Source organism: Lactuca saligna, chromosome 9, assembly GCF_052625555.1.
Source record: "Lactuca saligna cultivar CGN05327 chromosome 9, ASM5262555v1, whole genome shotgun sequence".
Taxonomy (NCBI): domain Eukaryota; kingdom Viridiplantae; phylum Streptophyta; class Magnoliopsida; order Asterales; family Asteraceae; genus Lactuca; species Lactuca saligna.
Window position 1 is genome coordinate 49960971 of NC_136425.1, and position 25066 is coordinate 49986036.

Below are 25066 nucleotides of genomic sequence, written 5' to 3' on the forward strand. Positions count from 1 at the left end.
CGATTTTGTTCACATTTAGTTACTAAACTTTTTTTCATTATCTATTTGCCACTAAACTATTGAAACTGTTCACATTTTACCCTTATGACCGGTAACAGCCGATCATAAGGATAAAATGTGAACAGTTTTAATAGTTCAATGGCAAATAGATAACGAAAAAAAATATAGTGATTAAATGTGAAAAAAATCGAAAATTTGTTACCCTCTCAGGTCATTATCCTAATTGCAAATTATGATCTATTCTTCAGAGAAAAAACATTTAATTTGAAGTTCGATTTTCAAAACGCTTTAAAAAAAAATAACACTTTTCATTTATATAAAGGTTTTTTGTGATGGAAAATTCATAAAAGCAATTTTCCACACTTGGCAACTCACCGACTGCAAGCAAACATTAAAAAAAAAAAAGTGTATTCACTTTGTGTTATTGATAAAAAAATAAAAAAAAAATAAAAAAAAAAAAGTAGCCAATTACACATCATATGGTGATGATAATTAATTAAACTAACCAGGTCCATTCATAGCAGGTGTTAAAAAACTAAAGTAAAAGGATTGGATCAACAACTGCGATTAAAAAAAAAACATAAACAATAATGATAATTCTTATGAAAACTAATTCAACTCAAGCAGCTACAAGTTTAATAATAATAATAATAATATATTCTTCCATAGTTGATAAATTGAAATTAAACTCTGATATTTCAAAAACAGGACCTAAGTGGTGAGCTCCATGATAGCACTGACTATGTCCCCATTGTGAGTTTTGAGAGCTTTGACAGCTTTCGGCCTTGAAACACCTGCTTGCGTCATCACCAAATCAATGTCACGTACCTCAACACCCGTTTCATCCACTTCCTCTTCTTCTTCATCTGCTGCTGCTGCTGCTGCTGCACCTGAAATGTCCGTTTTGCCCATGACCGAACCCATGTCGGGCATCCTGAATTGTTGGGCAGCTTGTGTTTGAAGCTGTGAGCTTAAGTCCTCAATCTTCGCTTCACCAAATATCACATACGTTTCTGAGTTTGGGCTCTTGAATACATCTGGTTTTGAAATGAAGAACATGATCTGTTTATTATATATATAATTATCACAAAAAAGAATGTTAGAATGTTTGTTATAATTTAAAAAAAAAAAAATGTAAAAAGGAATTTACGTTTTTTGCTCTTTTAATGGTGACTCTGCTGACACCAAGAACGGGTTTCATTCCCAGCTTCAACATTGCCTTTCGACTCTTTTTCTCACTCCTGCTTTGCTTTGAACTCTCACTACCACCTGAATTTTTTATTTTTTTTTTAAATTTATGAAATGAATAATATGGGCATTGAAACATAATGCAACAAATTATGTAGCGTTGATTCTCATGTTACTAAGCAAAAGGTGTACGATTTGATGCTATTTAATTGTTTGTGTTTGTAAACATGTTTTATTAATTGTAAATAATGTTTTTGAATAAAGTTTAAATGACATAGAAAATGTGTTTATATGGAATTTTTATCTAAAGATATATCCTTTTTTTTTTTTAATAAAGTTTATTTTTTTCTTCATTTATCAAATTAACTTTATTTAGTTTTCTAAGTAACACAACAAACATGTCATTTCGTCCATTCGAAGCCAACCAAATATAACAATTGAAAGGAATGATATATCTAATTCATTGTTCTTGTTCATTGCAAGCAGACCCTAATCATCCATTTTATATTCACTAAAATATCAATTGATTGCACTTAATTCTAATCCGAGTTTATCTATAATAGAAATACCAGAATATCAAACCGAACCTCGAAAACAAACCCTAAGAGGCTAAGACTTTCAGCAAATTTAATCAAAGACAAAAACCCTATTAGGCAGTTATCCATTCACGACTATTATGTATTAACTACATCAAGAAGCAAGAAAATTATATGATGAAAACCAAAAAAAGCATAAAACTTTGAAACAAAAATCACGTATAAGAATTATGAAAACCCTTGAAAAGGTGAGATAGATAAGTACCTTGAGCACCGTCTTCCTTGTCATCATCGTCGTCGTCGGAATCGTCGGCGTCTTCATCGTTGTGGTCGTCTTCCTCCTTAACATCCTCAACTACACCCTCAACCACGGGAGTCGCCTCCTGCTGTAAGAATCCAGCTACATGTCAGTAACAAGGTTGAAAGATTGAATCTTGATTATATATAAATAGATAGAGAGAATCAAGAACGTGAAAGCACCTCGACCTTCTTCTCAGATTCAATTTCTTCGACGACGGGGCCCGGCATGTTTAATCGATAACGTTTGTTGGCTGTTGGTTGATGTTGAAGTAGAGCAAGAACACCGTTGTGGATAAATCTCTGATAGATATGGTTATAGAGAGATGCGATTTTTACTCCTTAGGGACTAGGGTTCCTTTTCTATTGGGCTTGTTATTATTGGGCCTAATTGATAGATACTCAAAACTGAATATACATGCTTGTTTGTTTCATTACATTACACATTTTAACATTTTAATGGTTTATTGAAAATAGGTTTCTTAACCATTTGGAGGCTATTGATTTAGTATCAAACACGTTAGACACCCACTGATTCAGAGGTGTACTTTGAATGTTTCTATTAAATAGCCCCTACAAAGGTAAGAATCCACCCTATAGCACACTCCATTTTTTGATTGTTATATTTGCATAAAATGTCAAGAATTCAAGTTTTAAACAGTTATTATGAGAATTTTTAAATTTTAATGTAGATGAAAGTCCTTGTGGGCCCCAAGACTCATATGTTAGGCAACTAGCAGCCTGATGGACATAACATGGGTGGTGAGGTGAACTTTAAGGTTATTGGAAGAATAATTATTTTGTAAAAAAGTTTCATTTGTTTAGTGCCCTATTAACTTTTCAAAAATCCCAATCTTTAGAAGCTAGAACCTTCAAAAAGATCGTTTTCATATACTTCAATTTCAAAAATGTTATAGAAAAACATGCCCTACATAGACCGAATTGCAAGTCTAATCATGCATTCCATCTTTGATTCAAAAACTTCTATATAACAAAATGATTCAAAACATCAACCAAAGAGAATTACCCTCCATCCCCAATCAAAGCAAACAAAAGAAAATGATCTAATGGAATAGATGAATGAAGTTTCAATAGTGATCACCTTCAACAAGAAACTATTAAGTATAATTTTGTGAAAACCCCCAAATTACTCTTAAAAACAATCTGCACATAATATATGAACGTAACCTACTTCCATAATCTCAATTACAAAGATAATAAAAACCACAAAAAATGGTAGCACAAACTGCCCCCTGATCCATTTCAAATACCATAACCTGCTCATTATCCAAATTCAAAACCTTTTTACACTATTTAGAAAAGGGCCAATTGGGATTTGGTTGGCCAATAAGCATATAAACACAAAACCTTGAGATAAAAAAAAGCATTTAGAATCAGTGAGTCTTCATGGATTTTCTCCTAAAGACATCCTTCATAGACTTCCAACCTTCATTGTCAATAGCATGACAATGGCCATTTGAACCAGTCCAATACATGCAAGGTGCAGGGACATCGCACACAAAACAGTAGCACTGCAAATAGAACAAATAGTTACTTAAAAAGGGTCTAAATTAAGAGTCTAATTTAGCCCCAAACTTACAGATTGTAATATCACAAATGGGGATTGAAATTACCAGTTTACAGCAGCTTTCATGAGGTGTCTTCGTAAATGGATGCTTTACACATAAATGTCTGGAATGGGGATAGTCTCTACACGCCACCTACAGCAGAAGACACAAATGCTCATTAAAATCGAAGCCAATTATGCAATAGAACAGACCAGGATCATCAATTTCATGTACCGAATTAAGGGTTTAAGAAAAGACCTGTCCCTTTTCATGGATTAGGGAAACATCGGGAGAATCATGGGGGTTGTTTTGGTGACCATTTTCGACATCCTTCTTTGAGAGATCGACGGAATCTTCTTCTGGATTGAAATCAAGAATGAAACAGTCTTCTTTATCGTCGAACTCTTTAATGGCGGATTTCCTCTTTAAACAGAAGATAGGTCTCAAAGGCGTGTCGTCGTCATCATCCAAAGCCTCAACAACTGTTCTCTTTTTCGTTTTTGGCGTAAAGAAGGCTGAATCGACTTCCTGAACATCCGCCATTGATTAAACGCTTGAAAACCCTCGACTCTCGAGCGAACTAAAGCAAATCAATATGTTTGCGTGAGCGTGGAATGATAACGGTTTGAAATTTGAAAGTACGTGAATGGACTCAAAGTTGGGCCTCATGTAAAATCATCTTCGTTAAGGCCTATCGTGTAAGACATTTTTTTTTTGAATATATCATTTAATATTGAAAAACTTATTTAAATTTCAACAGTCCATATAAATTTACCAAAATACCATTTTCAAATTAAATCATAAATTAAATTTTAGGCATGCTTATTGCATCTGTTTTGAATGATTCATTATCACTTTCATTAATTAATATGCCCTACAAAATTAAAGAACGAACCTGCGATGGTTTTCAATTTTTTTTTTGTTCTATAACTTGCCATGGGCAAATAGATCATGATATAATATCTTGGATGTTTCATAGTGCACAAATAAAATTTTACATTATTGGCATACAAGTTTATTTAATTTAGGTTTGTAAGTTGGAATATACATGGTTCAATTTTTAATTGATTCCATAGAATCGTATGTCAAATACTATGTGTATTATTTATTTTAATAATGAATTGAGGCCATATAAGATCACGACATCTATGTTTGTTGGTTTGTGAGTTTGATATGACTTTGTATTATTAAGAACAATCAATTTATTTTGCCATTGTTGCAGCCGCATGTTTGATAACTTTTGACAATAGTTTGGGTGTAAGGCGAAGAGAGAAGAATGTGTTGGTTAATATTTAATTCGGGAATGATATTTTAGTAAATTCATATGAAATTTTAATTTTAGATAAGCTTTTGAATATTAAATTCGTATTAACTATGTTTGGTTTGTTCTCTGTTTACCTCTAGCTTCTCGCTAGGGTTTTGAATAAAAGCTTTTGTCGTTCAAATATATATATATATATATATATATATATATATATACACACACACACACTAGACGAATGTTCGCGTGTTGCGCAGAAGCATCTATATAGCTAAATTTTTTACAAATATATGTTTTTTTAAATATAATTAATATTGTTGTTAAATTTGATATAATAATTCGTATACTAAGTTGATATAATATATTGATTATTTTTAATTATATGATAATATATATATATATATATATATATATATATATATATATATATATATATATATATATATATATATATATATATACGTCTATTAAAATTGAATAATATCAATCTTCTGAATGACATCTATCTGCGGGTTACTCATGAATAAAATTAAATATAATATATGATTTAATTTAATTTATAGTTTTTGTTACTGTTAATTAATTATTTAAAATTTATTTGTTTAATGTTGTAACTTTTATAATTGTAATTATTTAAAACATCAAACAATTTTTTTATTTTTTTTATTTTAAAGATAATAATATAATCATTTATATAGAGTTACTTTTAACTATTGCTATAATAAGTTATTTTAAGTAACTTATTTAAAAACTTTTAACAATTATAAAAATATATTTACAAAATATTTTAGTTAAATTGATATTACATTTTAGTTTTTGCATTTAGGACTACAATTTATAAATTTTAACTATTCATAAAATATTTAAGCAGAAATGAAATTTATATTGAAGTTGACCTGTAATGTTATATTTAAATTAACAATTTAAGTATTTTGTCAAATGTTCAAAAGTTGTAGCTGTAAACATATAATGTCTTATATACAACAACATATTAAATCTAATAAATTAGGTATAATATGTTAAAAGTTAAAGACATAGTAAAAGTAAAAATATTAATTTAATATTAAATTTTAGTTTATTTATGATTACACTTTATGTTTGATACTTATTTAACCTTACTGTCACACCCCCAAACCAAGGATGGTGGAAACGTCCGGGGATGGCGGACTTCATGTATGGTATCATAACAATGAGTATAATAGTGATCAAAGCAATACAACCAATCATAAATATAATCGAAAAAGAATTACATGGTTTCAAGTCTTACATATTTCAATGATTGATTACAACATAATATAAAAATAGTTATTCAATGTCATAGCGCTCCATTCTCAAAAGCTTGTGATTACATGGTTTCGTTGATTTCCTGAGAATACAAGTAGTTTTGAAGAAAAATGTCAACAATTAAGTTGGTGAGTTCATAAGCTTTTTAGATAAAGAGTTTGGAAACCGATCTTTGTGATGAGTTGTGATTTACCAAGAAAAATCCAATATTTTCCTTACAAGAGTGATGTGTAGTCTTAAATACCAAGACCGAAATGTACAAGTAATACCCATACGTATTGATATAAAAAGTGATTTTAAATCGACATAAAACCATTTTTGATTTGAGAAAATCCCCGTAAACTTTATGTGTTGTTAACTCCCTATGTGAGTCGCTACAATCATACTATGACTAATGAACCTGCCACGACGTTTCTCAAACGTCGAAAAAGATAATGACACTTGTCACCACAAACCTGTCGGTGTAGCGGTTGCATGTAGCTCAGGTGTGGGTTTGTCAGACCCAATATAGATCTATACATAACTATGACGTTCTCCCTACAAGAGACTCTGGTTATAACTACCAGGAATTTTAACCCGTAATCTAGGAGTACTGAGAAGAATGTCCCACAATTTACGCTAACAAGCTTATGTGTAGTGTACGTGAATGTAAAACCTTTTTTTCTGTGGGAGTAAAACCTTCCGAATGTGGTTGTTGTGTTAATGGAAACATAAACTATACCTATTATAGCGTATCAAAACGTTTTGTAATGGTTGAAATCCTCTTTGTATATGATGTAAACCTTTATAATGAGGTACAAGTCATGTAATATAACCAACGCGTATTTATATATGATAATACACACCTTGCTCAATAAATTACAAGGTGTAAATGAGTTATTAACAATTTGCTAGTTTTATCACTTTCGTTCCTGTTCTTGGAATAATTATAGAAAAATCATACGAAGTCAAAAACTGGATCCATAAACTCTGAGAGTTTAGAAAAGGTGTCTAGTTTGTTCATAAATTTTATTATAATTTTTAGAAGTCTCTAACTGGTGTGAAAACGTTCATATTCACAGACTGGTCCGAATTCGTAGCTACAGTGATAGACAGTTTTGTAAAAATCACCAAAAATTTTAGAAAAATTGTATGGACATGTGCAAGTAGTCATTTTAAAGGTATAAACCTGAACTATTTGCACCAAAAACTAAAAATTTTAACATGTCCAAAACAGCTCGTGAATGAACATTAACTTTTCTGTTGAAAGCTGATGTTTGAGTTTAGTTATGTTGTTGGTATTTTAACTTGTATTCTCCCCCTAAAAATTGAAGAAAACATGAAAATATGGGGGTATGAACTCACCTTGTGTGGTTTTAATGAATGGATGATGAACAAGGGAAGTGATCAACTCAAGAACACTTTAGATGATGCTTGAAGATTCGAAGATCTAACACAAATATGATGATATTTGTGTAAGGAACTCATGATTTGAGTGAGGAAGTGTAAGGAAATCAAGTGTGGGGATAGATTTACTTACCAAAGGTGTGTTAATAGCTCAAGATCAACCTTGAATCTAGAATTCTTTGTGAGAGGAAGTGAGAGAGAATGGGTTTTGCTTTTTGGTGGAAAGTAAGTGAAATGGGAGGAGAGATAAGGATCTTCTAGCCTTTAATCAAGATTATGGCTGGAAATGAGTGTAGAAAGAACAATGATTGACTAGGTATCGGTGAATAGTGACTGTGAATGGTCATGGAGTGGGTATGGGAGGTAACTTGTGTCCTTACCCAAAGGATAAGTCAACACTCCACCTAAATATCTTATCCACTATATTTTTAATCTTAGATAATGATTAGCCTCAAAATGTGATTAGAGTATGGAAATACGGGGTCTTATATGTCAAAATATAAGTTTGGGTGAAAATACCGCATTAAAATCATGAAAAATAAGCTTAAAACGCGAAAGTAGTCGAAAACCGGGTAAAAGTTGCGAATCTGTGAAGTCAGGGCCGAATGTTCGGTTTTTGATGTTAAGGACCGAAAGTGGGCTTCGCTTGTTATGAGAACCAATAGGAGGGTTCGGTCCGGGCAATCTTGCAGGCAAAACATGGGGGAAGGAACCGAAAGCGAAGCTCGGTCTAGGCGAGATTCGGTCCTATGCAAGATTCGGTCCTATGCGACCTTCGGGTACGGTCCTACTACTTTTGGTTCTTCATAGTTTCACTTCTAATGGAAGTTTCGGTTCCCCTTGGTTCGGTTCTTAAGTTAGTCTCAGTTCTAATGAGAGGCTTCGGTCTTATAATGCTATTTTCGGTCGAAGAGGCTTCTTAGGAGTTTCGCTTCTTATGGCAGTTTCGGTTCTCCTTGGTTCGGTTCTTAAGCTAGTCTCGGTTCTAATGAGAGGCTTCGGTCTTATAATGCTATTTTCGGTCCAAGAGGCTTCTTAGGAGTTTTGCTTCTTAGGGTTTCGGCCCTAAGAAGGTTCGGCCCTATAAGGCTATTTTTCAAGTTTTCTTCCCGTTTTGAGTGATTTTTGACCAAGTTAAGGGTCAGGTTACCCCCAAATCATTATAAGAGTTGTGGGAAATTATGAGAGAGATTTGGGAGAGATTTAAGATAGAGAGAGATAGAGCGAGAGAGATCGAGAGAGAGACTTAGTTTGTGACCTTTGCGAGTGTTTAACTTCGAAATGCAAGGTTTGTAAACCCCGTTTAGCCTAGTCATGAGTGTTATATACCCCCGAGGGGTACGGAATAACGTTTTATCGAATAGTTTCATCACTTACCTAGATTAGGGGTTAAAATTTCTGAACGAATGAACTTTCCAAGGGATAACCTCTTATTAGCATAATGAGTTGTACAACTTTAAACATAAGGAAAACCCTAATATACAAGGGTAAGATGAGTTGAACGGTTTGACCTGTTTGCTTTATTTGACTTTGACTTGACCAGAAATTGACGATTGTCACATCATCCCCCCATTAAAAGGAATTTCGTACCAAAATTAGCATTTTGACTGGGACTTCAAGAATTTGGGAAGAGATGCAAGTACTTTTGTTTCATTAGGTCCTCGCGTTCCCAGGTGAATTTAGGTCCTCGTTTAGCGTTCCAACAGACCTTCACGATAGGAATGCCACATTGTTTCGTTCTCTTGATTTCCCGATCCATGATTTCAATCGGTTCCCCTACAAAGTGGAGACTCTCGTTGATTTTGATTTTGCCGAGTGGTATTACAAGAGTCTCTTTGGACATACACTTTTTTAAGTTTGATACATGGGAGGTCGGGTGTATGTTATTAAGTTCTTGTGGCAGTCGAAGTTTGTACGCCAGTGGCCAATCCTGGCAAGGATTTCAAATGGCCCGATGTATCTTGGATTTAGTTTCCCAGATTTACCAAAACGTATCGTTCTTTTACACGGTGAGACCTTCAGTAGTACATGGTCACCAACTCGGAATTCTAAGGGTTTGAGTCGCTTACCCGCGTAGCTGTTTTGTCGATCTCGAGACGCTTTCAGTCTTACTTAAATTTGCACAATCTTTTCCATTATCTTCTCTTATGATTTCAAGGTCAGTGAAGGTGCTGTTAGGGACTTGCTCCTTCGCTAGCTGTGTATCTCCCACTTCAACCCAACGTAGTGGTGATCTGCCCTTGCGGCTATAGAAAGCTTCGAATGGAGCTACCTTGATGTTAGGGTGATTGTTGTTGTTATGTGAAAACTCAATGAGTGGTAAGTAGGCATTCCCACGCTTTACCAAAGCCAATCACCCAAGCCATTAGCATGTCTTCCAAGGTTTGAACGATTTCCTTTGCTCTACCTGTCGCTTTGCTAGTGGTAGGCCGTACTCAAACCTAGTCTAGTCCCTGTAAGGTTTTCCAGAGTCGCGAAATGAATCTACTATCTCTATCAGAGATAATGGATATTGACACACCATGCAGTCGTGTAATCTCTTTAATGTACGTTCTAGTTAATTCCTCCATCTTGTCGGTTTCTTTGATTAGTAGGGAGTGTGCAGATTCAGTCAGTCCGTCGACGATCACCCAAATGGTATCAAGACCACCCATTGTCTTGGGTTACTTGGTTATGAAGTCCATGGTTAGCCGCTCCCACTTCCTTTATGGTATCACTGGTTGTTGTAGGAAACGCGAAGAATTCTGTTGTTCTACCTTGACCTTGGCACAAGTCCAATACTTTCCCACATGTGTAGCGATGTCAGCTTTCCTATTCGGCTACTGATGTTACTTTTTGAGGTTCAGCCACATCTTGTCCGAGCCTAAATGAAGGGAGTAGCGAGTTTTCATGTGCTTCATTCGTGACACTATTTATGAATCCATCAACTTCGGTGTCTAGATCTGGTTCATGAGATAACATGTCCTGGGGCTCTTGCCTTCTAGGTTCTTATGATCGGTAAAGATTGTACATTTTGTATCATAGAGATAGTGCCCCTAGATCTCTAGGGCGAATACTACCACTCCTAGTTTGAGGTCATGCGTGACCTTGCCGACCCCGTACGTCTTTAGCTGTCTTAAGTCATAAGTAATAACTTCTCCTCGGAGCGCTGCATAGGGTCTACTGTAGTGTTTCTCATTTTCCAGTTAGATCGGTAGGGAGCATATGGGTTTAGTTTACGTGAATAGACTTATTCGGATGGTAGAACGTTCACTCGAACTCCTAGGTAGTCTTGTCCTGAAGTTCCTGGTAGGACTTGTACCTGTTCCATCTATCTCTAACTTGCGTATATAGGTCGTATGTAATTAGGGTTGGTAAGACGGTTGTATGGGTGACTCTGTCCCAAGTCCACAACCAGAAAAGGAACAGGAAATAGGGCAGAAACACACATCCAATGTCTGTAGAATCTTAATTATATGCCACACTTCTCATATACACTTAGCGGTGATAGACTAATCGTATTCTTCCCAAGCTTTCGTGCTTGATCTTGACCTGTTATACGAGTGATATTCTCGAAGGGTTTACCAGGAATAATTTGAAAAGGTTATAGACAGTGCAAAACACCTCCAGAGAGTGCTTTGGGGTTTCGCAATGAAGGATGACCAGAGAGTCAGAGTCAAATTTAGGGTAATGAGAGATGAGGGTTTCGATATTCAACTAGTTAGGTGGAGGGTCTTCTTGTAACATATACAATTGATAAGGTGATGATCCAAACCAATCCATATCAAATGAAGACACCAGATTTTCTCGATGACACATGTATTAAGCCGTATTCGTAATAGGTATTCATTAGAATGATAGTGAATCCTTTGTTTCTTTTTAGTGTTTTCCATTTTGATCGATGTTATTGTTACTGCAAATGATTTATACCACAATAGCTAGTGTTGGTAGTAAGTGTGTTCTGATAGCTAGTAATGATACTTTATATTGTGATCCCTAACCGATCATTATATGGTCGATCGGTATATGCAAGTTGCATGTCATTTGATATAGATGAAACCGATGAGTGACTGGCTCTACCCTAATCCAACCACTAGACATGGAATAGGAATTAGGATGGAATTATTTGCTTTAAGTATGTAGTATTTTGACTATAATTAATCTTGATATATACAACAATTCATCACAACTCACCGGTAATGTTCCTAAGGTCAGATATGAGTGTCTTTGATTTGGTTTAATGAGAGTGTATTTCAACTACTTTTTTGAAAGACAGTAATTTTTAGCGAACACACCGAATTTATTACAACCATATGGTACTTATACGTTTTCGTTGTTGGAAACATTACAAAAGGCCTAATAAGTTTCCTTGTTGCTCCCGCTAGTTCAGTTGTCGCACTCCTCCTGCTCCTCTGTCATTCTTCTCGGTTAGACAGTCTCTCTTGAAGTGTCCCGTTTCACCACATAGGAAGCATACTGTACTTACACCAGTATTGGTGGTTGAAGCGATGTGTTGGGTTGGGTCCCATTAGAAGCGAACGGTATGTCCTTTCCTGTTACAGTTGATATAGCATGGAATCCGACAAGCTCCGTGTGATGGTAGTTACACTTGTTACACTTTGGAAGTGTTCCCATATATTTCCTGCCTGGTTCTTGAGTGACAGATGTTGTGGTGGATGTCGAGGCATGTGTTGTAACTGCTGTCGTAATTGTAGGAACAGCCACATATTGCTGTCTCTTAGCGAATTTTTGATATGGGTTGCACTTCTTTCTGCTCCAAAAATTCCGTTTCTTGCTCTTTTTTGCTCTTGTCTGAGGTATTTTTGTTGGTAGATGCCCGCTGGTGTTCTTGATTGTTATTGCGGTTAGTATTTCCGACACCATCTATGCGCCCGCTGGCGTGGTTAGCATTGATTTGCACCATGACGGCTGCCATGACTGCAACTTGAAAAGTAGTAGAGTCTATCTGTTGGGTTGGCGCCTTGTTAGTTGGTCGGTTACCTCTTGGTGAGGACATAATTCTGTGTCATGGTGAAGAACGATTTCGTGAGTGGGGATGATTACCTCAAGTGCATTCTTACAATTTATATTCACACATATGAATTTCGCACACTGCTGCACTATTCTTAGTGTTTCTGCTAAACACTCCCGAGATGGAATTATGGAAATGGGTAATATTAGGTTTTGTATGAATGTTAAATTCACCTATCCTAGTTACTATCTTTGCCCAGACACACTTTGCTGAGGGGTTCTGATGGAATTCGGCGCATTAATGTTGGTATGATCGCACCCTATAAGTCTACGAAGAAATCACTTTTCAATCATAATGATTAAAGGTGAGACGATAATGAGTCGTTAGAAACGCCTATGCGTCGTGGGTTATCTAACTAAGTTTATCTTAGTTCTAAGTGTATTGTATTTTAATTTTTATGGTGTTATGAAAGCAATTCCTAATGAAAGTCTATAATAAACCCATGAATTTTAGTAGTTCTGTATCCAAGTGAAACCGTGTAATTTGATCCAAGCTAGGTCCTTCTTACGACCGCTTGTTGTTTGCTTAGTTGCATGAGTAAGACTTAATAGACCTTCAAGTCTAATGGGCCTACCGTAAGCCCCTTTTGTTAATGTGATTCTAGTAATTTTGGTTTCAGAGAAAATTTTGACCTCGATGCAGGTCTACACCACATCATTGTAAGGAAAACTTTTGACAACAAATAAATCCCCTGATTAGTATAACCACTTAAATCGCAGGGTTGAGCTTACACATAGGATAGAGTAGCACCAACGTATACTCATGAACCTAATATACAAGGTCTTGTGAGCAGTATGAACTCTACTTACGACGATCCATCCCTTGCGATGCTTGAGACGAAGTCGATGCACCTTGCAGCTTTGCCAATCGATGCTTGGCTGCAACCATTCTCTCTTCGAGTGTCGTGTGTCTACCCTGTTACTCCTTTGCCTTCACCCGAGCAGCGATAAAGTCCTTATGAAGTTGGTCTCTGAAATAGTAGTTTCTTTCAAAGTCTTGAGTTTATGAGATGGTAGCGTCTGTAGTAGCACGCAGTTCCCGAACTTGATTCGTACTCTCCCTGTTATGATCCCTGATGTTCGCAATCTGTCGGGTCTTCGCCGGGAGGGCTCTATCAGTCGGTTCCCCGTGGTTGAAGTCATAGCAACCTCGTTGGTCTCCAAATGGTGATCGTTGTCATTATTGTCGACTACAACCCTTGATCACGGTTTCCCAACGGGGCACAGGTCCGATGTAGTCGAAACGGTTCGTGGGAACCCTTGCTATGTATGGAGGGTTAATCACCCCTGGTTCCTCTTCTGATTCTTCCTCGTCTTCATCTTCACTCATCATTAGATTTCCTAATCTTCGGATTCTTCTTCCTCGTTTTCCTCGGGTTCTTTATTGGGGTCTTCTTCGGGTTCTTCTCCTAACCATCCACCATTTGCCTGGTTGGGAAAGTAAGGGTTGCCTGGTAAGTAGAATCTTGCTATGCTATATGTGCGAGAATAGGAGGGGTAGGAAGCATATATTAGTCGTATTCCTAGAAATACTTATAGAGGTTTGATCCTCATTAGTTACTTTTATAATGACCTATTGCATACTAATTACATATAACAAAGATATGATAGACCTTTGAATAAGTGATCCTACCCTAGGTCCACATCCAAACAAGGAAAAGGAAGTAAGGCAATGACCATAGATTCTAAGTCTATGATCTCTAAGTTATATATAACTTTAGAGTATCCACTTAGTGACTATAGATGTATTATTAAGGATCTATTCCGTTTTCACATAAGTTATAATATCACAAAATACTCCTATAGTATTTTAAATGTTATGTTCGGTTCTTAATAAACTTATTGTATGGGAAGTTTTTAGGCTTGTTGCTTACTACGACCATGCCCCGGCATACAATAGTCACACCTCGGATAAATATAGTTGATCAGCCTATATTCATCCCAAGTCTGATTACATATCCCAAGGTTTACTCGTAGTGTCCAACTCCTTGTTTTACTTTTGTATTGTCCTAGATATGATACTATACTAGTATGTATACATGTACTTGTACTTTTAATCAAGAAACTATTTCATTTCTAAAAGTATAATTATTTGAAAAATAGTTAAATCAGAGACTTTAGTCCAAATGCATTTATAGTCTATATATCTTATGTGGTTTGATAAACTTAGTTCACTATAAACAATGCTCTGATACCAATCTGTCACACCCCCAAACCAAGGATGGCGGAAACGTCTGGGGATGGCGGACTTCATGTATAGTATCATAGCAACGAGTATAATAGCGATCAAAGCAATACAACCAATCATAAATACAATCGGAAAAGAATCACATGGTTTCAAGTGTCACATATTTCAATGATTGATTACAACATGATATAAAAATAGTTATTCAATATCGTAGCGTTCCATTCTCAAAAGCTTGTGATTTCCTGGTTTCGTTGATTTCTTGAGAATACAATTAGTTTTGAAGAAAAATGTCAACAATTAAGTTGGTGAGTTCATAAGCTTTTTAGATGAAGAGTTTGGAAACCGATCTTTGTGATGAGTTGTGTTTTACCAAGAAAAATCCGATATTTCCCTTACAAGAGTGATGTGTAGTCTTAAATACCAAGACCAAAATCTACAAGTAATACCCATATTTATTGATATAAAAAGTGATTTTAAATCGACATAAAACCCTTTTTGATTTGAGAAAATCCCCATAAACTTTATGTGTTGTTAACTCCCTATGTGAGTCATTATAATCATACTATGACTAATGAACCTTCCACGACGTTTCTCAGACGTCGAAAAAGATAATGATACTTGTCACCCCAGACCTGCGAGTCTAGCTGTTGCATGCAGCTCAGGTGTGGTTTTGTCAGACCCAATATAGATCTATACAGAACTATGACGTTCTCCCTACAAGAGACTCTGGTTATAACTACTAGGAATTTTAACCCGTAATCCATGAGTACTGAGAAGAATTTCCCACAATTTATGCTAACAAGCTTACGTGTAGTGTGCGTGAATGTAAAACCTTTTTTCTGTGGGAATAAAACCTTCCGAATATGATTGTTGTGTTAGTGGAAACATAAACTATACCTATTATAGCGTATCAAAACGTTTTGTAATTGTTGAAATCCTCTTTGTATATATGATGTAAACCTTTATAATGAGGTACAAGTCATGTAATATAACCAACATATATATATATATATATATATATATATATATATATATATATATATATATATATGATAATAAACACCTTGCACAACAAATTACAAGGTGTAAATGAGTTATTAACAATTTGCTAGTTTTATCATTTCCGTTCCTGTTTTTGGAATAATTATAGAAAAATCATACGGAGTCAAAAACTGGATCCATAAACTCTGAGAGTTTAGAAAAGGTGTCTAGTTTGTTCATAAATTTTATTATGATTTTTAGAAGTCTCTAACTGGTGTGAAAACGTTTATATTCAAAGATTGGTCCGAATTCGTAGCTACAGTGATAGACAGTTTTGTAAAAATCACCAAAAATTGTAAAAAATCGTATAGACTTGTGAAAGTAGTCATTTTAAAGTTATAAACCTGAAATATTTTCACCTAATACATTTTTTAAAAATAAAAAGTTTAACATGTCCAAAACAGATTGTGAATGAACAATAACTTTTATGTTGAAAGCTGGTGTTTGAGTTTAGTTATTTTGTTGGTGTTTTAACTTGTATTATCCCCCTAAAACTTGAAGAAAACATGAAAATATGGGGGTATGAACTCTCCTTGTGCGGTTTTAGTGAATGGATGATGAACAAGGGAAGTGTTAAACTCAATAACACTTTAGATGATGTTTGAAGATTCGAAGATCTAACACAAATATTATGATATTTGTGTAAGGAACTCATGATTTGAGTGAGGAAGTGTAAGGAAATCAAGTGTGGGGATAGATTTACTTAACAAAGGTGTGTTAATAGTTTAAGATCAGCCTTGAATCTCGAATTCTTGGTGAGAGGAAGTGAGAGAGAATGGGTTTTGCTTTTTGGTGGAAAGTAAGTGAAATTGGAGGAGAGATAAGGATCCTTCTAGCCTTTGATCAAGATTATGGTTGGAAATGAGTGTAGAAAGAACAATGATTGACTAGGTATCGGTGAATAGTGACTATGAATGGTCATGGAGTGGGTATGGGAGGTAACTTGTGTCCTTACCCAAAGGATAAGTCAACACTCCACCTAAATATCTTACCCACTATATTTTTAATCTTAGATAGTGATTAGCCTCAAAATGTGATTAGAGTACGGAAATACGGGGTCTTATATGTCAAAATATAAGTTTGGGTGAAAATCCCGCGTTAAAATCATGAAAAACGAGCTTAAAAAGCGAAAGTAGTCGAAAACCGGGTAAAAGTTGTGAATCTGCGAAGTCAGGGTCGAAGGTTCGATCTTTGATGCTGAGGATCGAAAGTGGGCTTCGCTTGTTATGAGAACCGAGAGGAGGGTTCGGTCCGGGCAATATCGCAGGCGAAACATGGGGGAAGGAATCGAAAGCGAAGCTCGGTCTAGGCGAGATTCGGTCCTATGCGAGGTTCGATCCTATGCGACCTTCGGGTTCGGTCCTACTACTTTTGGTTCTTCATAGTTTCGCTTCTAATGGCAATTTCGATTCTCCTTGGTTCGGTTCTTAAGCTAGTCTCGGTTCTAATGAGAGGCTTCGGTCCTATAATGCTATTTTCGATCCAAAAAGCTTCTTAGGAGTTTCGCTTCTTATGGTAGTTTCGGTTCTCCTTGGTTCGGTTCTTATGTTAGTCTCGGTTCTAATGAGAGGCTTCGGTACTATAATGCTATTTTCGGTCCAAGAGGCTTTGTAGGGTTTCGACCCTAAGAAGGTTCAACCCTATAAGGTTGTTTTTCAAGTTTTCTTCCCGTTTTGAGTGATTTTTGACCAAGTTAAGGGTCGGGTTACCCCTAAATCATTATAAGAGTTGAGGGAAATTATGAGAGAGATTTGGTAGAGATTTGAGAGAGATTTAAGATAGAGAGAGATAGATCGAGAGAGATCGAGAGAGACTTAGTTTGTGACCTTTGTGAGTGTTTAACTTCAAAATGCAAGGTTTGTAAACCCCGTTTAGCCTAGTCATGAGTGTTATATACCCCCGAGGGGGTACAAAATAATGTTTTATCGAATAGTTTCATCACTTACCCAGATTAGGGGTTAAAATTTCTGAACAAATGAACTTTCCAAGTGATAACCTCTTATTAGCATAATGAGTTGCACAACTTTAAACATAAGGAAAACCCTAATATACAAGGGTTAGATGAGTTCACCAGTTTGACCCGTTTGTTTTATTTGACTTTGACTTGACCATAAATTGATGATTGTCACACTTATTAACCAACTTATAATCATTACTAAAAAGACACTACAATTTATCACTTTTAACTATTTACAAAATATTCTTTAGGTTGTTTAAGTTGAGCTAAAATTTATATTCAACTTGATCCTGTAAGATTATATTTAAATTAATAATTTAAGTATTTTATACAAATTGTTCAAAATTTGTTGCTTTAAAATGTTAGTAGTTTACATACAACAACATATTAGACCTAATAAATTAAGTATAATAAGTCAAAAGTTAAAAACATAACTTTATAAGTAGAAGAAAATATATTCTTTTAATATTGAAATTTAGTTTATATATGATTACACTTTAGGTTTTATATTAATTTAACCTTATTAACTAACTTATAATCATTATTATAAAGAAATTGAAAAGTAATGAGGGTTTCAAATGAATGTGGTGTAAGGAAAAATGCTTCATTTATAAGTATACTAGGTGAATGCCCGCGCGTTGCGCAGAAATGTCTATATAGTTGAAATCTTTACAAACATATGTTTTTTAAATATAATAATAACATTGTTGTCAAATTTGATATAATAATTCGTATACTAAATTGATATAATATTGATTATGTTGAATTATATAATAATATATACATCTATTATAATTGCATAATCGCAATAGTTTGAATGACTTCTACCTGAAAGTTATTCATGAATAAAATTAAATATAATGTAAGGTTTAATTTTATTTATAGTTGTTATTATTTTTAAATTAATTTTTTAAAACTTATTTGTTTAACGTTTTAATTTCTATCATTATAATTATTTAAAACATCAAACCTTGTTTTTTGATTCTAAAGCTAACAATATACTCATTTGTATAGAGTCATTTTTAACTATTGTTATTGTAAGTTATTTTAAACTACTTATTTAAAAACTTTTAATGATTATAAAATATCTTTAGGAAATATTTTAGTTAAATTGAGATTATAATTTAGTTTTTTCATTTAGCACTACAATTTATCAGTTTTAATTATTCACAAAATATGCTTTGTGTTTTTTTAAGTGAAACTGAAATTTATATTTAAGTAGACACTGTAATGTTATATTTAAATTAACAATTAAAGTATTTTGTCAAAATTGTTCAGAAGTTGTAGCTTTAAACTGATAATGTTTTACATACAACAAAATATTAAATCTAATAAATTAAGTATAATATGTTAAAAGTTAAAGACATAACTTCATAAGTAGAAATAAAGATATCACTTTAATATTAAAATTTAGTTTATTTATGATTACAGTTTAGGTTTGATATCTATTTAACTTTATTAACCAAGTTATAATCATTATTAGAAAGATACTATAATTTATCACATTTAACTATTTACAAAATATTCTTTAGGTTGTTTACGTTAAACTAAAATTTATATTTAAGTTGACCATGTAATTTATATTAAAATTACTAATTTAAGTAGTTTATACAAACTGTTCAAAAGTTGTAGTTTTAAAATGATAATGGTTTATATCCAACAATATGTTAAAACTTATAAATTAAGTATAATATGTTAAAAGTTAAATAACATAACTTTATAAGTAGAACTAAAGATATTCTTTTAATATTGAAATTTAGTTTATATATGATTACACTTTAGGTTTGATATTTGTTTCACCTAATTAACAAACTTATAATCATTATTATAAAGAAATTGAAAAGTCATGGGAGTTTCAAATGAATGTGGTGAAAGAAAAAATGCATCGGAGTTTCAATTGAATCTGGTGAAAGGAAAAATGCTTCCTTTATAAGTATACTAGACGAATTCCCGCACGTTGCGCAACGAAGATTAAAAATATATTATTAAAATATTGAAAAATATATGTTTAAAGTGGTTATGTTATTGGTATTAACTTTGAGGTAATATTTATTATTTTGAACATTAATATTCATTGACATCAACCCACATTCCTCATTAATAGAATTAAATATAATTATCTATTTAGTATTATTTTTAACAATTATTATTATTGGTTAATTATATTTTTACTTACGCGATCATTTTCTAATTTCAATAATGATGTTCATTTAACATATAATTTATTTATAGCTAAATGTAATTTATAATTTGATGTTATTATCATTTAAAATTGTTATTCATTAATTTTAAACCACTTATTATTAATAATAAGTTAAAAAAGACTTTTAAGAAACACTTAATATTATTATTAAAATGTGGAACATACACTAAATAATAAAGTGATAAGATATCCATGTAATTTGATTTTATTATTTATAATTATTGCTTATTAATTTTAAAACCACTTGTTATTATTAATAAGTGAAAGAAACTTTTAAAAATCACTTATTATTATAATTAAAATGTTAAACATATACTAAAATATAAAGTGATAAGATAGACAATTTGCATTTTAAAAAAAGGCTTACATGGATAATATGGATAATATGACGTATCAATGATTTTTAATTAATTATTGTTTTGAAGCAACATGAACATACGAACATGTATACAATAGTTAATTAAATATTATATATATCGCATTCCCTAACATATGATCAATAACATTAATCTAATCTAATTTACATTAAAATTTCAACTACAACATATAATGATATTCTTAAAACAATACTTAGATCAAGAAAATACAAAAAAAAAAAAAAAATTAGTATAGAACAAACTTACAAATTAAAAACTTCAACATAACAATATGGCTCGAAAAATTGTTCAAAGCCCTCAAACCAACATAAAAAACTTTAAACTTGTTTTCTTTATTAATTTTGTATGTGAATTGTATTTGTGTGTCTACTCAAAAAGATTAATTTTGTATGTGAATTGTATTTGTGTATCTACTCAAAAAGATTGACATTTTATAGTAGAGTATCCATAAATTGTTTATTAAATATATTATATAAGTTATAAAACCTTTGAATTTTTAATCATTATTAAGAGACTTTTGAATAATATTCATTAAAATAGGAGGTTTCAAATGCATGAGGTGTTTGAAAATTTTTATGGGGGTTTCAAATGCATGAGGTTCAAGGAAAATGTTAGCTTTATACGTATACATGATGATAAAGATAAAGATAAAGATAAATATAATGATAATGATATATATATATATATATATATATATATATATATATATATATATATATATATATAGCAAGAGTACAAAATTATTATTATTATTATTATTATTATTATTATTATTATTATTATTATTATTATTAAATGTTAATTTGTGAATAACTATTGGATTCTTCATTTCTCTCGTAATTCTTCACCGTTAGTAAGCATTATAATAAATATTATTATGAGTGTAGTTATATACCACTTTATAGCTCACCTTTTATCTTTTTTTGTTTAGTATAAATAGTGAGTAATATATATTGTAATGTTGGTTATTTTTACCACAAGTGATGAAATAAAGTTCTTACAATCTTATTTCCTAATTTGTTCTTTAACTAGCTTCATATTTTATAACACGTTATTAGCATGTCTCTACCATAAAGCTCTAACTCCTTATGGTTTTTGTCATTTTTCAGGTATGTATTTTTTTTATAAGTTCACATATATAATGCTTACAACTTATTTTATGGAATTTCTTAACTGACAATTCCTTAACATAGAAGTCTTTATTTTGATTAATATTTTAAGTATGGAAAACCCTGCTACAAAAAAAATATATAATGAATTAATATCATGTCTTCTTATGGCTGAATAAAACAATAAACTTTTGATGAAAAATCATCAATCATTCCCAACCCATTCTTGTCCATTCGCTAAAATGAACGTAAGTTCAAATAATCATAATAGTTATAGGTCTAACCAAGGTTTTGGATGTCATCATAATTATGGTAACAACAATAACAAGATTGCAAATAACCACTAGAAGTTGGAAAATAACAAAAACACACATCCTAATGATAAAAGTGGTCACGATAAAAATAAAGTTGAAAATATTTATCACCGATGTGGAATGACCGGTCATTGGTCTCGTACATGCTGCTCTCAAATCATTTTGTTGATCTTTATCAAGCTTATATAAAATATAATGAAAAAAAAAAACTATATTGAAACAAATTTTATTCAAATTAATTTTCACGAAGATCAACCATAAATAATATATTTGAATGTTGTCGTTTTTCTTGTTTACCTAGAAGGGATAAGTGGTGTTATGGATGGTGATGGAAGAATAATTTCTAGTATTGTTTCATGTCATTTCTTATGTTTTTATGTCATAGTCGTTTCATGAAAAATGATGTCATCACAATCTTCTCAAAGAAATAAAATATGGCTTTATTTTTGTAAGTCAAATGATTCTTATGCTTTTTTTTAATTATTAAAGAGAAATATGGATATTTGCAAGAGAAATCGGAGAGATATATATTTCCACTACTATAAAAACAACATTTTACGACACACAATGTGTTTCGTAAAACGCTCAGACAACACACAAATGTATGTCAGGGAAGGCCTTGTCATAACGAAAGACGACACGCTTTTGCGTGTCATCTATTTACGACATGAATTTACAACGCGCAATTACGACAAGCATTTATGACGCGCATGTATGACATGCATTTGTTAAGGAAGGCCCTGTCATAAAGGAAGATGACATGTATTTGTGTGTCGTAACATTACGACGCGCGCTTAGGAAACACATTACGTATCATGCAAGCCTCTGTCATAAATGAAGATGACACGTATTTACATGTCATAAACTTCAGCAACCATTCACGATATACATTTACGACGCGTCTTTGTGATACTCTTTTACGCATAATACAAAAACATGGAAACAAATATATACCAAAACAATCAATTTCATCCAATAACATCATGTCAAAAATTGTAATACATTGGTATTAATGGGATCTGATTGTACATTATTATTAAGAGGTTTTCCCTAACTATATAACTTAATACTACATTGCTATTAAGGAACACCTTCTTGTTTCTACTTCTTATTGTTATGCTTCTGTTTCCACATGATACCTGTTTTCTTCATCAACACATTAGTATTCAGAAAGGCTTCAAGCATCATCAATCTATGTTATAAAATATTAAAATTTAATACACATGTAGTGAAATACTTTTTTCCAAGAATCCAGACTTCAATATAGCCCATACCTATATAAAATATTAAAACAAGAAGCATGTAAGATTTTTCATCTTTTTATACACCTCCAATCCACCGTAAAATGTAAATACACCAAAAATAATTAAATAAATATAAAAACATGGTTGAGGATTCATGATGAAATATTTGTTCATCTATTATCTAAGAGAAAGAGTAACAGAAGTTAAAAGGGACCTTTTTTCAATATATACGGATCTATTAGAGCAGTTAGCAGCCTCTGCTACTCTTAGAAATGGGCTTTTACTTTGGTCAGCTTGAAAAGGCCAAAAAGCATGCTTCATGTCTCTCAAAATCTACATAAAAGATTAATAACTTATATGAATAATAGATACAGTATGGCTGACTTCCCAAACCTACAAAAAAACTATTGTACTAATACTCTAATATGCAATAAATGAAAAATATATTTACAAATTTTCTTCTACTTAACCAATATGATAATAAGTTAAAAATAGCTGTGAAAAATTCAGAGTTCCATACACTACATTATACCATTAATATATGTGGTTAATAACATTAGAAAGAACTGAAAATTAATAGATGAACCTACAAGTGCATATCTCAACAAAAAAGACAGAAGCCACATTCAGTAACATTGATTCAGTTGTCTTGATATGTTGATGCTCAGACTCTGTACTTCTCTGTTTGAGATAGCCTTTAGGAGAAACATAAGAATCATTTGGTGAAGATATTTCAACATCACAATTCACAAGACCCCACATATGAAGCATCTTCAAGATCTAAGAATATATCGATGAAAGCATACACATTGACCCCACACGATGAGTCAAAACCTAATCACAGAACAATACTTTAGTCTTCCTATAGATATAAATAGTAAATTTTTTGTACAAATCTTCTTATTGAATATAATCACTCTAAAAAAGTATCACATGTTATTAACATATAAAAAGTAATCTCCATGAATGAAAGTATGTTGCTTTTTCTTGCATTGAACAATTTTTATCAAGTTGTATAAGCTGAAAAATGAAAGTACCAAGAACTGGTAAATGAACTTGCATGTGCCCACTAAATTAGAAGAGTAACTAAATGCCAATTGGAACTTCCATGTGTCTCCTTCAACTTTTAGTGATTCCAAGAACTGGTTTGTTCTTTGTAATTTCCCAAGTTTCATTCCCCTGCCTTTAGCTGGAGCAACAACTGAAGCAGTTGGACGACCTGAAAAGGGTAAAAATGTAAATAACCAAAAATAAATTTTATATCGGATTGGTTGATATGAACAATTGCCAACCTTTAGATTTGCTTGAGAGGGAGTCCACATCAGAGGTTAATCCAAATCCAGATCCACTTCCAAATGTATTACCACTTGAAATGCCCATATCATTGCTAAATGAATTATCCATTCTTCAAATTAAACCCATTCACCCCGTTGAACTCATGGATTGAAGAGATGAATAGCAACCCTTTTCCAGTTTTCCCTTCTCTATCTGAAGAAATAAGGCAAAATTGTTGTAGAAGAGATACAAAAGGAAGGGTAAAAAGATCAAATGCATGCTTGCAAATGCCTTCTTCATCTAAAGAGGCAGAAAACTCAGGGACCTATGCAAAGTCAAGGAAGATTTTGTAGCCCTTTTAAACAAGATAGTAAGATTTTTACATGTAAAACAAAAAAGAAAACTATAACTGAAAGGATACAACTTTAGAGAGAAGCCTCAGTGTATCGAGATCCTCAAGAATATTGCTTTGCTTGCTTGTAACAAGCAACAGATATATACGCTCCGTTAGCTGATACACATAGCGTACATTTTCAATCTCAACATAAGTGTGTTTCTTTCCCACATCTAATCAATGTAGGAAAAGTTGCAAGAAGTCCCTCAATTCTTATTCTAGACATGTCGACAAACTACCTTGAAACAAGAGCTGTAGAAGGATTTTATGATTATTAGTTAACAAAAATGCTTACAGTATATTAAACACGACATAAATAACAAAGATAATAATGCCAAATAATAGGAATAACAAGATGGTGAAATAATCTCTCAAGAAAATAAATTTTATGGTGCCAATTGAAAAACACACAAACAATATTGAGCTTTTAGTGG

The 25066-nt window shown here is 32.7% G+C and overlaps 2 protein-coding genes and 1 long non-coding RNA gene across 6 annotated transcripts; all 3 read right to left on the minus strand.

Moving 5' to 3' along the window:
* Positions 1 to 567: 567 nt before the first annotated feature.
* On the minus strand, positions 568 to 2357 carry LOC145016189 (nascent polypeptide-associated complex subunit alpha-like protein 2). 4 transcript variants are annotated; one of them, XM_078974582.1, is made up of 4 exons: positions 2205 to 2357; positions 1990 to 2110; positions 1151 to 1269; positions 568 to 1062 (listed from the first exon to the last, which is right to left on the minus strand). In XM_078974582.1, the coding sequence occupies exons 1-4, from the start codon at positions 2250 to 2252 to the stop codon at positions 712 to 714; spliced, it is 639 nt and encodes a 212-aa protein (XP_078830708.1). In that variant the 5' UTR covers positions 2253 to 2357; the 3' UTR covers positions 568 to 711. The 4 variants fall into 4 exon arrangements, with proteins under 4 accessions (XP_078830708.1, XP_078830710.1, XP_078830709.1 ...); XM_078974584.1 differs by having other exon boundaries at positions 2211 to 2355; XM_078974583.1 differs by having other exon boundaries at positions 1990 to 2107; positions 2205 to 2344.
* Positions 2358 to 3186: 829 nt separating this feature from the next.
* On the minus strand, positions 3187 to 4215 carry LOC145017634 (RPM1 interacting protein 13-like). Its single transcript, XM_078975626.1, has 3 exons — positions 3848 to 4215; positions 3656 to 3742; positions 3187 to 3553 (listed from the first exon to the last, which is right to left on the minus strand). The coding sequence occupies exons 1-3, from the start codon at positions 4130 to 4132 to the stop codon at positions 3416 to 3418; spliced, it is 510 nt and encodes a 169-aa protein (XP_078831752.1). The 5' UTR covers positions 4133 to 4215; the 3' UTR covers positions 3187 to 3415.
* Positions 4216 to 24031: 19816 nt separating this feature from the next.
* LOC145014395 (uncharacterized) lies at positions 24032 to 24858 on the minus strand. Its single transcript, XR_013665522.1, has 3 exons — positions 24660 to 24858; positions 24256 to 24563; positions 24032 to 24182 (listed from the first exon to the last, which is right to left on the minus strand). It is a non-coding gene; the product is annotated as an uncharacterized LOC145014395 (long non-coding RNA).
* Between the last annotated feature and the right edge of the window lie 208 nt (positions 24859 to 25066).

Coding starts and splice junctions, on each gene's coding strand:
- LOC145016189 (XM_078974582.1), bottom strand. CDS start 2,252: ATGCCGGGCCCCGTCGTCGAAGAAATTGAATCTGAGAAGAAGGTCGAG. Junction 2,111..2,204: donor AATCTGAGAAGAAGGTCGAG/GTGCTTTCACGT, acceptor GGATTCTTACAG/CAGGAGGCGACTCCCGTGGT. Junction 1,270..1,989: donor CAAGGAAGACGGTGCTCAAG/GTACTTATCTAT, acceptor TAAAAAATTCAG/GTGGTAGTGAGAGTTCAAAG.
- LOC145017634 (XM_078975626.1), bottom strand. CDS start 4,132: ATGGCGGATGTTCAGGAAGTCGATTCAGCCTTCTTTACGCCAAAAACG. Junction 3,743..3,847: donor TAATCCATGAAAAGGGACAG/GTCTTTTCTTAA, acceptor CTTCTGCTGTAG/GTGGCGTGTAGAGACTATCC. Junction 3,554..3,655: donor ATGAAAGCTGCTGTAAACTG/GTAATTTCAATC, acceptor TTCTATTTGCAG/TGCTACTGTTTTGTGTGCGA.